This window comes from Pleurodeles waltl, chromosome 6 (genome assembly GCF_031143425.1).
Source record: "Pleurodeles waltl isolate 20211129_DDA chromosome 6, aPleWal1.hap1.20221129, whole genome shotgun sequence".
Lineage (NCBI taxonomy): Eukaryota > Metazoa > Chordata > Amphibia > Caudata > Salamandridae > Pleurodeles > Pleurodeles waltl.
The window spans coordinates 843,132,426-843,148,570 of NC_090445.1; the positions used below are offsets into that span (position 1 = coordinate 843,132,426).

At 42.0% G+C, this 16,145-nt stretch overlaps 1 protein-coding gene across 2 annotated transcripts in view; it reads left to right on the forward strand.

The window, feature by feature from the left end:
- LOC138300325 (solute carrier family 2, facilitated glucose transporter member 9-like) overlaps positions 1 to 16,145 on the forward strand; it is a 322,183-nt gene that overhangs the window by 273,427 nt on the left and 32,611 nt on the right. For both annotated transcript variants that reach the window (XM_069239555.1, XM_069239554.1), the window contains exon 10: positions 11,882 to 11,957. In XM_069239555.1, coding sequence (XP_069095656.1) covers positions 11,882 to 11,957 — 76 coding nt within the window. The remainder of the gene's footprint in view (positions 1 to 11,881; positions 11,958 to 16,145) is intronic.

Sequence of the window (16,145 nt, forward strand, 5' to 3'; positions counted from 1 at the left end):
GTCTCTCTTGCGCGCGCTCTCTCTCTTCGCTTTTATGTGTGTGTGTGTGTGTGTGTGTGTGTGTGTGGTTTCCCTGGGGTCTGATCGCGGCCCCAGGTAAAAACACGCATTCAAAAAAGTGGTGTATACATATATAAAGTTTCCTCCCCTTTATATAGAAAGTGTCAGCTGTGATTCATGGCCAGGAAACCCTTTCATAAGGGCCTTGTTTGAAAGGGGAGGCACTACCCCTTCAAACAAGGGCTCCCTGAAACTGGGGAGGCCCTTTTGGGCCTGTTTCCCCACCAGAGTAGAGAGCGTAGGAAACGTCCTAAACAACAGTGATGTTTCCCACCCAAGTGGAACAACTCTTGCCTAAACAATGGGTGCCTTTTTCTTTTTCACACCTGGTTAAGTCAGGGAATGGTCTAGTGGATCTGGAGAGGACATGGTGAGGTAAGTGAGGCTGGGGCAGGGTTTAGGGGTTAGTTCCTAGGGGTGGGGGTGTATTTAGGGCTGTGGGTGGGGTGAGGTGAGTTGGGGGGCAGGGTAGTTTATTTTTTAGGGCCTGGGGTTGGGGGGCACTGTAGTTTATTTTTTAGGGGAAGGTTTAAGGAATGCTGGGAGGAGAGGAGGAAGGATTGGGTTAGGACACGTTGGGGTAAGTGGGGCTGGCGCAGGGTTTGGGGGTAGGTTTTAGGGCTGGGGGTGGGTTTAGGAAGGTGGGGTAGTTTATTTTAAGGGCCAAGGAAGATTTAAGTAAGTGCAGAGAGGAGGAAGGATCGAGAGGGGGTGGAGTAGTTTATTTTTTAGGGTATAGGGTGGTTGGGGATTTCGGGGTAGTTTACTTATTAGGGGTCAGGAAGATTTTAGTGCTTAGGGCAGGTGGGGGTAGTTTATTTTTTAGGGGCAGAGGTGGGGGGGTTAGGGTTTTTTAAACATTTTTTATACTAAGCATGCTTTTACAATGAAATTAGATGTAAAGGCATGCGTTGTAAAGGCGTGCGTGTAAAAGATGCGGTCGTGGTTCCGACCACGTTGTTAAAGCATGTGTGGTTCCGGCATGCAAGGTTGTGTCATACAACCAGAGAGCGGCCTCACCTGCCCATCTCTGCTCCAGTGGGGAAAACCAATCTCACAGATGGGCAGGTGGAGGGGGGGGGGTCATGGGGAAAAACAGAAGCTTTTCTGTGTCTCCCCAGGGCTTTTTATTTTTTTTAATTATAAATCCTCATGTGGAAAGCACCAGAGAATTTTTAAAAGCCCTCCCTGGTGACGGCCAGTGGTTGTGATCCACAACGGGGAGGGTATGCGCGCAATGGCCATTGGCGTTCACAGGCACTAAAGAGGTTAAAGTAAGCTCTAGTTTTCTAACCTGGTGTGGATTATCTTTGTGTGGTGTTTTGCCTGTTTTACTGTTTGACTGCTCTGTGCCAAGCTTCTAGAGGGTAAGCACAGGTTAACTTTTAGTTTCAAGTTTAATGAAAAAGTGCATAGTTTGTTAAAACCATTGCACCATTATTAAAAAAGACAACTCGTATTAAAACACATAATATCCAATAATACAGATTTTCTGCACAACATACAGTACTACATCTAGAAAGTGCTGGGTATTAAAATACCCTACTATTAAAAATTCCAGGTGGATACCCTCAAATGCGTTGCTACACATAATATACAGTGCAGACGATTTTCCAGCACAGCCTACAGTACTGCAGCAGCAAAAAAACAGGGGTTAAAGTACCCAGACAATTAAAAATACAACAGCTGTGCTTACGTCCTGCAACAACATAATAACCTACAACGTTTTGCACATAATTGGGGGTGTCCAAAAAATGCCATTACTACTTAACACTTAATGTAATTCTTCCTTCACCCTTTTCTTATAACAGCGGGAAATTGTAAACACTGTCACTCTGCTACCCCGCTAATCACACTTTTCTCATGATCATGCAGCTTTTTTGTCGCCTGCTGCAAGAATTTAGTAAACTTAGAATTTAAAATAGTGTCTGATTTAAAACTGCTAATTACTTCTGCATGTGTGAAAACCTCTCTGATTGAAAGCAACCCTCAAAAGGCACCTTCTCTCACTTAACAGACCTCAACAGATACAGGTCAGGTGAATAATATTTTCTTCTCCAAGCCTACCCAGAGGGTTGGACCAGTCCCATTCCCAGTGGACCGCATTTACCCGTCCTGGCAAAAGACCAAAACGGAATGTATTAAGAGTCCTTCTCCTTCCTTTCCCACCCAACCTCCAGGTAGGACTGGGGTTTGAGAGTTTTGTACTCATTTATTGTCACCCACGAGTGAGATCTGATTGAGAAGGACCCCTTATCCATCTTTAAAGATATAATTTTCATAGTATGGTTAATAACTTTTTTAAATGAATCTTAAGGGATTCTGCTATCCCACAGAGGTCGAACCTCCATGTTGTCCAATGCCTATTCCAGATACTGCCATGATCGTGCCAATGGATTTGAGCTGACCTCATCCAGAGAGTGCTTGACAAAGCTTGGTTCCCTGTAATAAACTGCAGAATCTTCCATGTTTTAATATAGCTCCCCTTTTTTGCTATAGGTTGGTTGAAGTACTCAAACTCAAGTTCTTGGGATGAGTTACATGGGCGGTGGAACAGGGACCTAAAATATTTTGCAATAATTTCATTCATAAGGACTGCATCTCTCCCTTTGTAGTGCCTCACTTCCGTAACGCATACTTGCCACTAGTTTAGCTGCAATTACTTGTAACAGAGGCCAGTAGCTGGGGCCATCTAGTGATCTCTGCAGTGTACGGAAGGCGAGCATCAACACGTTTCCTTTCCTCTGTAGATCTTGCTTTTAGAACAAGAAAGAATACCTTCCATCAAACAGAATTCCCAAGTCTTTGTACGTTGTAACACCTCCTACTTCTTGACACTGTGCAGATACCAGTTATGGTTTTTATTTATTTATATTTATTTATATATATATATATATTTGTTTTTGTTTTTTTTTTCATGATTTTTTTTCTCATTTATTATCATTCTATTACAGTAGACTCTACATACTCTGACAACCTGTCAATAAGATGCCGCAGACCTACTTTCATTAGACTTGAGAGTATAACATAGTCTGTAATAAGCAGGTTCGAAATGAACATTTCTCCTAGTTTCGGGGGATGCACTTTCATCGTCCAGGGATGGAGTCAGACCTCCTGAAAAGAGATTAAAAAGTTATGGGGTGAGCACCCAACCCTGTTTAAGCCCTTGCTTCAGCTCTACTTTCCTGGACAGAAAGAACCTTCCCCGATCTTCACCCTAATCCAGGTGTCAGTGTATAACATCTGTATTGCTCTTAAGGGAGCAGGAATACACCAAAAGGCTAACTTTACCCTAAGACTGTTACACTGCATGAAGTTGACAGCAGACGTAAAGTCCACAAAATACAGGCATAGGGGTTGATTTTTCTGGTTGCACTTATCTCTAATAAGTGCTATGATAAAATATTGGCTGTCGTGTCTCCCCCTTTAACGAAGCCTGATTTTTTTGCAGGGATATTATCAATTTCAGTTGCCCAGGCTAGAAGATTGTTTAAAAGTAAACCAGCATAATACTTAGCCTCGATATTAATTAAACAATAGTTTCCCAGACAGGAGCGGTTTCCCCCTTATAAATCGGTGTAGTTGTTGACCCCCTCCACAAGCTTGGGATGGTTTCAAGTTCTAAGGCATTATTAAAAATGACTGTCCGCTTTTCTGCCCCAAATCTCTGATCTGTTTTGTATAAGGCATTTGGTGCGCCATTAGGACTGGGCGCCCCACCTTTCACTCTTCCTAATCTGTCTGGTAATCTGGTCTACTGAAAAAAGGGATTCTTGGGCTCGGGGAATTCCACCTAGAGCCATAATTATCACCACGTCGGAGCATAAATCTACCTGTTTAGCACCCAGCTGGCTAGATTCCACCTTTACATCTTCAGTATGATCTAAATGCTTAGTTAAGTAATTCCAAACCAGTTCTGAAATATTCGAATTTAAGGATATTGGGGCCTTTTTCAAACCATTCACCATTTTCCAGGAGCCCTGTGAATTACTCTTTTTACTTAGATATAATGCTTTGGCCCTGAAGCTGTTTCTTCTCAAGGCCTTTTTGTCCTGGACTAACTTCCAGTTTATGGTATTAATAGTTTTAAAGCCTTCTTTGATTTTACAATTCCTTGGTTGACTCGGCTATTCTCAGGGTTTGGTTTCCTGCTCATTAGACTAACCGATCCGAAATTCTAATCATGTTTATGGACATTCCATGATCATAATGCGGACACATTTTTTGATGACTTTTTTTTATTGGGTGTCAAGGCCATTAGATTCTCTAGGTAAGAGGACAACATAGTTATTGGGTCAGCGGATTCATTATTAAAACATTGCTGAAACAAAACTGTTGCATTAGCCCCAATAGATTCAATTGAATCTGCGCTCCGGCACTGTTTCTTGTAGTTGGTAGTCGCTATTTCTACTGGTAGTGTAACAGCATATTTATGTGTTAGATAATGAAGGTTAATCTCCACCCTTTGCTGTCTGTGATCACTTTATCTGACTTTGCAATGTGATAGGCTGATAATAGATTAAATAAAGGTAATGTTAATAATGTAAAATCAATTGTTGAGTGAGCCCCTGATGCAAAACAAGACACCAAGGGTGGAGTATCATGCTGATCTCTCCCATTCAAGAACCTAAGACCCAACGGCTCCAGATTATTTACAAAAGAAACTGCTTTGCCGTCCATAGGATCCTTGCCTTTTGCCCACACTGATTGTATCAGAATTGCCCACATGAAATCCTGCTGTATGATTTGTTCTTCTGTCAAAAGGCCACAACGGTTTCATAATAGTCACCTGCCGTTAACATTTCTGGGGCTGTGGATTCTTGTAAAGTTGTTAGTACTACTTCAACCAATTTAGATGTCATTAGCTTCTTAGCGCGAGCGTCGGGATGCTTACACAGATTGATCAGCTGTAATGGCTTCAGGATCTCTTTGTGCTAGTTCAGTAGTTCAACTGCTAAAATATTTACATTGGCCACTTTTACCTGCTCACTGTTATTTTAGTCCAGCTGCTATAAATGGTTGCCCCCTGTGGGCGCCCGAACTTCTTCACTTTCTGTACAGTGGAATAGAAACCAATGTACCCATCTATTGTAAATGGCTGTGTTGTCTCCTGCAGTAAAATAATTTGGAGATCACTTAAAAGACTTAAGTCCTTTTGTTGTTTTTTTGAGTTCACTCAATTAATATTCCATGAACACAAATTTAATGGTTTTGATTGACTCACCTTGCCAGGTCCGAGTAATGAACTGTTTAACCAACAGGGATGGCTGCCATGATGTAGGCAAGATGTCAGCTGCCCAAGACTTAATTGCTCAAAGTTGTCACTAATTTTTAGTGTGGATCTCGTCTGCTGGGGTGTGAGGACTGACGAGGAGAAAGTTGTGTTTCCTATCTGATTTCTAAGAACAGAGAATGGTTGCCTATGACCTCTCCTCTGTTCCATCTTTGAGGAGTTACTTGAAATTGCTAAGGGATACGAGTATCCTAGTTGACGCGGTGTAGTAATCAAGATTCCCAATTATGAGAAGTGTCTTTCTCATGGAAAACTTCAATAGCTAGCTGGGGTGACGCCCATGTGGCCGAGGTTGATTTTTGGCAGTCATTTTCACTTTCTTTGGAGGCATAATTTATCATGTCCATTGACAACGTGCCTTTAAAAGCTGGTATTCCATGGACGAGTTTTCATATATTTTCACTATTAAGTATCGTGCGCCACCCTTCCTCCCCGACTGGAATTCTGGTGTAAATACTGTTTGGTTCCCACCTGAAAGGTAATGATACGGGGGGTACCTGTGAAAGGCACCCCAACTGGTATCAAAGCCTGACCTATATTTTTTAATTTATTTATAGAAGGGGCCCGCAGGCTGGTTCACAAGTCTGGCCCCACCTGGCAGCCTGGTTCCTGCAGAACGTTTGATGGATTTACTGTATTTACTTTGTGGGAGACCCTAAAGTGGACATCCTCTCCCTGCACCCTTAGTCTAACAGCTTTATGATCTTTAGTTCAGGGCTGTCTGGCCTACTTACTGAATCTTCTTTAATAAGTGCATGTTGTACAGATTCACCTTGAGTAGACATGGTCTGATTGACTGCCCCCTGCGCAGTTGAAATTAAAGCTTTTTGTCTCACGCTTTCAGACCTTTGTGTGCTACCTACATTTTCTTCTTCAATCTGTTGTTGTGTGTGGAATTTTTGTCACTTCCTTCCCAGTAACTCTAGCCGGCGCTTTAGTGGGTCTATGATACTCCTTAAGGGGATTTACCCCCGCAGGAAGGGTTAGCTCCTCGTTGTTTTTACTGTTGCCTTGCTTTTCCTGATAGTTTTCAAAAAGCAGAACCATCTTAGTGCTCAGAGGCTTAATCTCTTTGTTTTGGTTTGGCTCAGACTTCTTCTTGTCCACGTTATGGGTTTCAATTTTAGCTGATGTATTTTCGAATATGTCAGTAAAGAATGCTGAGACACCTTTAGTTTTATTTCTAGCTTTGCTTTGTCTTTTGCTCTGCCTTTTTGTAAGTCCAGTTGTGATAATAGATGGGAAAGTTGAGTTTGAGTGGGGATCTTCCTTTCAGGTATGATTGTATGCCTCCTCTACAGGCTCTGTACTGCGGTCATCTCCTCTGACTCCTTCCTTGCCAGTATGACCACTAGTACTGGCAACAGCCTCTATCTTTTAATTCAAAGAGGCTTGTTGTTTGTCACTACTGACAAATACAAATTTGACTTTAAAGACTTCAATTGCAAGTGCCTCTGGTAATGTAGCAAGTTTAATCGTTATTGGGGCACAGGTGTGTTTAATATTTATTGTTTCTGTGAACTTCTGTGCACATTTGATCAGGGCATTTAGCTTGGCCAACTTTTGGTCAATGCCCAAAACGGATTTATCCATAACATTTAACCAATCTACCTGCACATTCATTTTTGTGGATTGGTATGACAAAGCGTCAAGAGTTAGCTGCAAAGGTTCCAAGAAAATATCCTACACTGCCCAGAATCTGTCCTGCCTAGTAGGGTTTGTGCTCACTGGTCTTCCTCATTCCTTTCTTTCAAACTAAGCACGCTGAGCTAGTTGTGATCCGTCGTCCGGGTTTGCTGTTTCTCTTTTATGTTCGTGATGACCGCATTTCGTGCTCCAACCATCAAATATCAACTCCACTTGTAGATACGGTTTGTTAGCTTGTGCTTTAGCCACTGTGCCTGTTAAATCAGTATTCCCATCATTCACACCCTGTACCCTAAAAAGAATGAGAGGGACGCAGGTCTGGAAGGCCTCGGTTGAGAAAGCCTTTGGTGCCAAAGGCATAAGGTGTACTTTGAGCCTTGCTAGTACAAAATGGTTGCCCACCCTCACGGGCCTTTTCACCCAGTTGTGTCCTTGGGGCTCCAGGTCCTTTCTGGACGTTTACATGAACCTCTAAGGGCACAGGGGCAGCATTGGTCAAAGTCCTGCTCGAAATGGGTACCAAGGGATAGAGGAAGCTACTGGAGATGGGGAAGACTATCTTAAGGTGAGTAACTCTAAATCACTTAATGAGCTCCACGCGGCCTTCTTTTTCTCTATGGTTTTCATCCGGCTGCCCTATGGTTCTTCCAGTTCTTTACCTAAAGTTTCCTTCTCCATTGCCACTTCCACTCCGGGCACAGATCTTTGTTCCACTCCACTTGGGTTTGTGAGTTCCATGTTGCTTTGTGAGCTGGTAAATATGGCCCGACAGGGACCTTCGAAAAATCAAATTTGCAAGGAACTTTCAATGACTTTTTGAGCATACGCAAGATAGGAGAAATTAATGTCTGGCACTCCTGAGCAAGTTTAGTCTTCAAACTTTTTGCTGACTGCAAGAATGGCAACTTCCGTTTTCTCCTGGATGACAGCTGAGTTACTCTTTCTTTTCCTGACAGCATTTTAGTTGGCTTACTAAACTTTGCAGTATGATTCACGTCAGCAGTTATTAAAGCAGACACTAGTAGAGCAGTAACAGCAGCACCGACTCGTGACTGCTCCACTTTTTACTTCGATCAGGTTTATTGCTCTGTTGCTCTCATACTTATTCCTTTTGCTCTTTTCTGTTTTGCCTTGTCTTAATTTGCTTTACTTTGTGGTAACTCCACACTCTGAGCTCTGGTCACTTCACCACTCTAAGGAATCCAGAGTCCACCCCTCTCTATTCCACGCACCTGGCTGTAACTCTGGTGACTAGTAGCTTGATTATGGGTTTCTCACTTGTAGTTGCAGTGTTCCCAGAAGGTATCTTCTTAGGAGAATACTACATGTCGGGTGGCGTTTGCCTAGTCCCTAACCACACCACCTCACCTCCTAGTATTTGGAGGGACATGAGCATGCAGCAGGGAGGAATTATACTTCACTCTTCAACCCGTCAGGACTGTCCTCCAGTTGTCATCAGGTTAAATTTTAGTGAGGATCTAACTTTTCCTGACTAGGATTGTGATTCCTGGTCAGACAGGGGATATACCTCTGCCAACCATAAACCCAATTTCTATCACCATTGTTTCACACATTGAGGCGCCCTCCTTCTTGCATTCTCCTCTTTCTGTTGGCATCAATACATAGTCTTACTCCTAAGGTAGACCATGACACTAGCCGATCCTATTATTGGCAGACTTAGCAGCAATAGGGTTGGTGTTTTTCTTAGAGAAAGTACTAGCTCTTAATGTTATGAGATCATGATTGGGCCAAAAGCTGATAATTCAATAAGAATTGTTTAACATGGTAATTCAGCCTTGGTATACTTTTATTATCATTTAAGATTGGTTTACACAACTTTTAAGTACTTACCTATGGAAATACTGGTTTTTATCGAGATTCCCAATGCTTTTAACTGACCTTAACATGAAAATACCAGCCATCCTGGTAACGTAGTGGCCAGGTAGCTCAGATGGTACAGGCTGGATTCATTCCACTCTAGAAGAATGTTCGCAGTTGGATCCCTAATTGGCAGTGGTTTCCACCCTGTCCAAATAGGGACCCTCACTCTAGTCAGGATAAGGGAGCCACAGAGCTAAGATGAGCCCTGCTCACCCCCTTGCTAGCTTGTTATGAGTAGCTCAGCTTATCTCAGAGGCAATCTGTAAAGTATGTGTGTGCACACACACTCTAACACAGTGAAAACACTACAAAAGGACTCCACACCAGTTTAGAAAATAGCTAATATTTTAAACAAGACCAAAACAACAAAAATCCAACATACACAAGTCAAGATATCACTTTTTGAAAGCTTCAGCGAGTTATAATCCATAGGAATCAATAGATGTATCACTTTAGCACAAATTACCTGGGATGCATCAAAAACAGACAACGAGGGCCACAAGTGAGGTGGGTTGAGGTGAGGTGCCGGAAAAGCAAAGCAATGTGTTGGTTCTTTACTGCGCAGGAGAGGTAATGTGTCAATTCTTTCCTCTGTTCCTTACTGCTGTGTGGGGCCGATGGAAAAATTGGCACCCAGGGATGAAGCGTGGAAAATCCAGACAAGCTGTGTTGATGAGACCATGGTGAAACAGGCGTTGCATCAATTCTGCAGCTGCAAGACAGGTGCTGTGTCAATTCTTAATCTGCGGGGTAGGTGCTGCATCTGCAAGACAGGTGCTGCATCGATTCTTCTGGCATGGCGCGTTGATGCATACATTTTCTCATTCAGATCACCAGCTTGCACTTCCAAGGGCCCAGGGACTGGAGATGGCACCACTTGGCAAGTCAGAACTCTCAGCAGACGAGGTCAGGCACTGGTAGATTAAGTCTTTGATGTCCCTGAGACTTCTTAACTGGAGGCAATCTCAGTAGAAGCCCTTGGAGAACCTTTGGAATCAGGATGTAGAAAGCAAAGTTCAGTCCTTTCCCTCCCAGGATAGAAGCAGCAGGCCAGCACAACAAAGCAATAGGCAGAGTGGTAGGCCCTACTACCGCATTCAGCTCTTCTTTCTGGCAGACTTTTCCTCAGTCTGGAAGGATTCTACCTATGTGGGGTCAGGGTTCCAGTAATTATACTTTGTCTGTATTTGAAGTAGGCAAACTTCATAGACAAGTCTTTGTAGTGCACAAGACCCTGCCTTTCCCTGCCCTGGCCTGAGCCACACTCAGGAGGAATGGATACAGCTTTGTATGAGGACAGGCACAGCCCTATTCAGGTGCGAGTGTCAGCTCCTCCGACCACTCTAGCTCAGGACGACCCATCAGCCTGGTGATGGCCCATTAGGATATGCAGGCACACCTCCGCTCCCTTGGTGTGACTGTGAATTCACAAAACAGCCCAACTGTCATCCTTACCCAGATGTATATTCCACATCCAGGCAGAAGCAAAGAATGGTTAAGCAAGAAAACATCCACTTTCTAAAAGTGGCATTTTCAAACTTGCAATTCAAAAAACAACTTCACCAAAAGATGTATTTTTAAATTATGATTTCAGAGTCCTCAATATATCCCTATCTGCTTCCAATGGGAAATTACAATTAACATATTCCAATGAAATGGGAGAGATAGGCCTTGCAATAGTGGAAAACGAGTTTAGCAGTATTTCACTATCAGGACATGTAAAACACCCCAGTACATGTCCGGCCATTTAAATACACTGCACTCCGACCATGGGGCTGCCTTGGGCCTATTTTAGGGGTGATTTACATGTAGTAAAAGGGAAGGTTTGGGCCTCACAAGTGGGTGCACTCGCCAGGTCGAAGTGGCAGTGTAAAACTGCAATTGCAGGCTTGAGACCTGTTTACAGGCCTTCTCGTGTGGGTGGCACAATCAGTGCTGAAGGCCCACTAGTAGCATTTGATTTACAGGCCCTGGACACACCTGCCGCGCACTATACTCGAGACTTACTAGTAAATCAAAAATGTCAGTCATGGATAAACCAATCACCAATACATTTTAGACAAAAAACATATGCACTTTGTCTCTGGTTAGCAGAGGTAAAGTAACCAGAGTCCTACATCCAATCAAAACAAGTCAGAAAAAGTAGGAGGAAGGAAGAAAACGTTTGGGGATGACCCTGCAAAAAGGGCCAGGTCCAACAAAGAACATTAGTGGGATTGTACTGGGTGTCCCACCTTCCACTTGGTTATCATGCAGAGTTGCCTCTGACTGCTACTAACCTGATCTCTAGACCCTCTCAGACTTCCAGACACATTACTGCTCCCCCACCCCACAGGCGCAGTCTACTGTCTCCAGCACTATCACTTGGATATTATTGCTAAATACATGTTATTTGCCAGACTACTGACCAAGCACACAAAACCAGCCACTGCCAAAAAACACTGTACCTGCTGCACCATTTCCCTTCACCGTTTCCCTTCCCCTGCCAGGATTTGACCGTACCTAGGCCCAGTACATGCCACCATCTCCATGAGTATGCCTTCGATTGTTTTGATTCTAGTCTTTGGGAGAAAGAGGACTACACTTAGAAATTATGGTTACAGCCTTGTTTCCAAAGACGCACCTGTCCATAGTTAATATGTTCAGCCGTAGCCTCAACGAAAACATGAGGTAAATTAATACTCTTATGAAGGAAATGTAGATCTAGTTTGAATTCCAAGCTTTTCCACTCACACCAACGCTGTGATTCTGGGAAGACCCTTTTTTCTATCGGATTCAGTGAGTTCGCAGCATGCACTTAAGAAAAAGAACCTTTGCTCCCTACACTGTCAGTCGAAACGTTGTGTCATAATGACATCCTTGCAACATAATGACTTAGCAGCAATTATTGGGCTGGTTAGATCTACGAAAAGATGACATTAAAAAACAGCACTTATATGATTCAGAGGTTTTTGTGTATTCATCAATGGTAATCTGTTACATGTTTTTCTGCCCATCTAGGACAAGACTCCCTGGATGCGCTACGTCAGTGTAGTCTGTGTCATTGGAATAATTGCAGGCTTCTGCATTGGACCAGGTAATCAATCCATTTTGTTCATTGTTTGCGGTCATCTTCGTAGCTTTCGTTGCTGATTTAAAAAGGGTGAAGGGGCCACAGACCATTCTGAGAGAGGAAAGAGTAGAGATATTTGCTGACGACATTATTGGTCCCACTCTTAAAATTATTTTTCTTAAACATGTACCCTAAAGTAGATGCCCACGATTGGGTGCAGATTTGAGATTTATCCTTGGTGGCGATTAATGTTCAGCCGCTTCCTGGGAGGGACCGGACCCTAGAATACCTTGGTGACTACCTATTAACTCATTCACAAGTTTCTGGATGTGTACACATTTTCCAAGTCCTCTTGTCCTGTTAATGCCAATTTCCCACGCCTGTCAGACATTTGACTAACTGGATAATATTACGTCATACTGGGGTGGTATGACGTGTGAATATATCTTTTTATCCATGTAAAGTCATGTTTTGTTAAGAGCACAAGAGTTTTTCAACTAATAAAGACTTTTGCACATGCAGGCATGATTTATAGCTTTGAAAATTGGTATTACATGCCTGCTGGTAATTGTGGAATTTTTGGAACATGTAGGCTACTGGATACTAAACACTACATTTCCCATGTGTGTTACCAAAGAAGCACAATGGCGGTAGAATGGTAGTTTATGGAGGGCATTTAAACATGTTTAATTTACAACCAGGATAACATTCAACCAGAAATCCTATAAATCATTATCTATGCTCCTTTTTGCCTCTTCAGTAAGGTAAGCACACGGAATAGAAGTATGGTCTTTGGGAGAGGAGTTTGTGGTTGGGATGCCTCCTATAGGTATGCAACAATGGCAATATAAATTCAGTTTAATCTTTATTCAGTCATACACACATGATCATAAAAGAGACAATCCTCAAAGATAAAATCTTACAATTCTAAAGACGAGTCCTCTTCCTAAAACAAATTTACAGAAACAGCTTTCACAAAGTGCTACCCAAAAAACGTACATTCCTTCAATATACAGTAATAACAAACCTTAACCTAATGGCCCTTAGAACATAAACTGAAAAAATGAAAAGCCGCTCTAGTGAAACTAATATTAATTTGTTTTACAAATGGTAAGAGATAATAATTTCTCAAAGCCACACAATATTGCAAAAAAACTAAGTGCAAGGTGGTCTGTGTGGAATAGCCATTGCAAGGTCAAGCAGACACATTTTTAAAATAAGGGACCTGGTTCGGCCAGGTCATTAATCGTACCCAACCTCACCCTGAGAGGAACCAGTGGCGATGGTTCACCACCCATGTTAAATATGGTGCCTTTCCGAGGCAAGCTGGAATCTCTGCATAAGCTTGAAGTCTTGGCTTGAATGCCTCCCTCCGAAGTCGAATGTCCATACAGTGAGCTAAAAATTTACTTTTTAATGTGGCAACTGGGACGGTTACAACACTACCCAGAGCCTTAAAAAGCTCCTCATTTCCCAGGCTGTGGAGTGTATTATAAACCCACTTTATCCATGGGATTTTTAAATGATAGTCCAATTGCACACCATCAGTAAGGATGTCCTTTTTTAAAAATTGTCTTTTTCCCTTGTTCATCTACGTTACCACAATAATAAAGGTTGCATAATAACAATGTCCCTAAAATAATCCAGACTCAGTTCTCAGTAACAGATGAGTGAGCTTGTTCTCCTGGGGACAGATAGCAACCTTTTAAGGAACCCATTTTCAACAGGCTCCAAACACCCTTTGCCTCTAATACCCCAGACCCCCAGTGGGAATGTCATTTATTTTATTTTTATTGCATTAAATCTGTACTGGGAATACAATCTACTTTTACTACCCGCTTTACTGCCAAGGTCTCTGCGTAGCCCGTTCTGTGTGTGTCTTACTCTCCTCACCACCATGGACTAGTTAGTGGCTCTTGACACCACTGCCAACAAAATCCTGATAGATTGTATGTTTGACATATTTATATGGAAGAATACCACAATTGCCTTCTTTCTAGCCTTACTTTCTAGATGATAGCCAATAGGTCAATGGGTGGGGAGGTTTTAATTAATATGCCATCCTCTAATATCCCAGACCGCGGAATCTCCAAAGACCATAAATTCTACTCCAAACTCTTGATAGCTACTTGCTTAAATGAAAATCTTAAACCAAGAAGACAAATGTATAATGATTTTTATTAGATCTACTTCAATACGCAGATGCGGGGGGGGGGGCACCTTGCATTTTTGGCTAGCTCCTCCCTCCTGTGTATATTAGTGTGAAGAGGCCACATTCCTGACCTCATGTAATCAATTTGCCCTACCTGCACTGACCGTCTTCTCAATTTAGTCTGCAACATAGATTTCCTTTTATTTAATAAAATGATTGCTTTTAATTGTTGGATCAACCAAAACATCAAACCAACTTTTGTTTCTGGCATTATTATACAGAGTTTTGTATAGCGCTGTCAATACAGAACCCTAATGCAAAGTGATGTTAGAAGAATTAGTCTAATATAATATTCATATCTTTGTTATTTGGGTAGCGTACATTGCATTTCATAAATTCATTTATTCATGTGCATGTTTTTTTCATTACAAATGAATAGTAGTCAGTATGGGTTAATGGTTTTCACTGTAATGTGATATTCTGTTTGCTTCAATATATTGTCTAATGCTTGTTTCAGTATAATCTGATATCTTGATTTTTCAGTTTTTTTCTAACTAAACAAGGTTTCACGTAAAAATAAGTAGTCTAAAGAAAATTGGGGCATCGAATTTGATCATTTAAATAACATTCAACAAAGTCTGAGTACGCTATATAAGCTGCGTTAGAACTTTTTTAGGAGAGAGGAGAATCTTCACTGCGAGAGGACAATAAGCTAAGGGTTGCACAGATGAAAGCAGTAACCATCTCTCCTTTCTGAAGGCTAAAGGAAGACACGTTTGGCTCCAGACAGGCCTATCACCCTGCCTGGAGACACCATAGCTTAGAGCAGAGACAGAAACCACATCTCCCTTTTATGCAACAGTACCGTTGCCGTTCTACTAAGAGATGCAGGTGAGAGCAAGGCTGTCAAGAAACTCTCTTATGCTCCTTATACTGCTAAAAGTAGCTTAATTAGAGAGAGAAAGCATGGGGTTAGAGAGCTAACAGAGAAATTCTGAGTTGCTGTTATGATGTTGAAGTATTTGTAACCATTCTGTTTGTTAATCGACAGCTTTGCTGCTATCTTCTTTATATTTCTAGTAGCCACTCTATTAATTGTATGCACTAGGATATGTTTTTGATTTTGAAAAATTCATGAAGTACATTCCGAATAAGAATTCCTGAGTGTCTATTCATGGTGAAAAGAAGTTTGGAGTCCATAGATACTCTTGTGAGTGACACAGGACTGATCTTTGATTATGTGCACATTCCTCATGTATTGCTCAGTGAGTTACAGAGGTTACAGGCAATTCGGGTCTCTGTCTCATAATGGTATGTTGATTAAATCTGCACTGACAGAGGGTCTAGAGAATTGAAATCTCAGCCCGTATTCTGGAGAGATTATAGAAAACCTATGAAGTTCAACCAGATATAAGAAATGTCCTAAATCCAGCAGATTATAAATGAGTCAGTTGGTTCAGTTTAGTTTCCAAGAGTGTTCTGAATTTATATTTGAGTGCTCAGTGAATGCTGGCTTGTGACAAAAGCCACTTTGTATCACTGTTGAATATAAAAAAATCCGATCTTACAAAAATCCTACTTTGCACTCCCAGCAAATGCGAGGCAATGTTGGTGGTTGGAGGGGATCTGTTGACATTTGTTCACATGAGGTGTTAATGGGAGGTTTGCACTTCCCGAGACATGTTCCTCTGGACAGTAGGGGATTATACTAGGAATTTTGAGGGTGAATGGTGGGAATGCATAATAGATTTTGTTTCAGCTTATTCTTGAACAAAGTTAGTTTAGGACAACTCCTGGGATGTGAACACAGTGAGTTTCAGAGATGAGCACCCAACACATCTGCTGTGCTTCTTGCATTTATAATTGATGTATGCAGGACGGTGTGCCTCAGTAGATCTTGGAACATGGTGGACACGCACTCAAAGTCTTTGTACGGAAGGTGTGCATTGAAGGCAGTAGAAAGTAGTTTACATTTTTACTCTCTATGCAACTCTGAGCCAGTGAAGGTCTTTCAGAGCCTGAAATTTTGCCCAAATGTCTTTATTTGATTTTGTAGACTC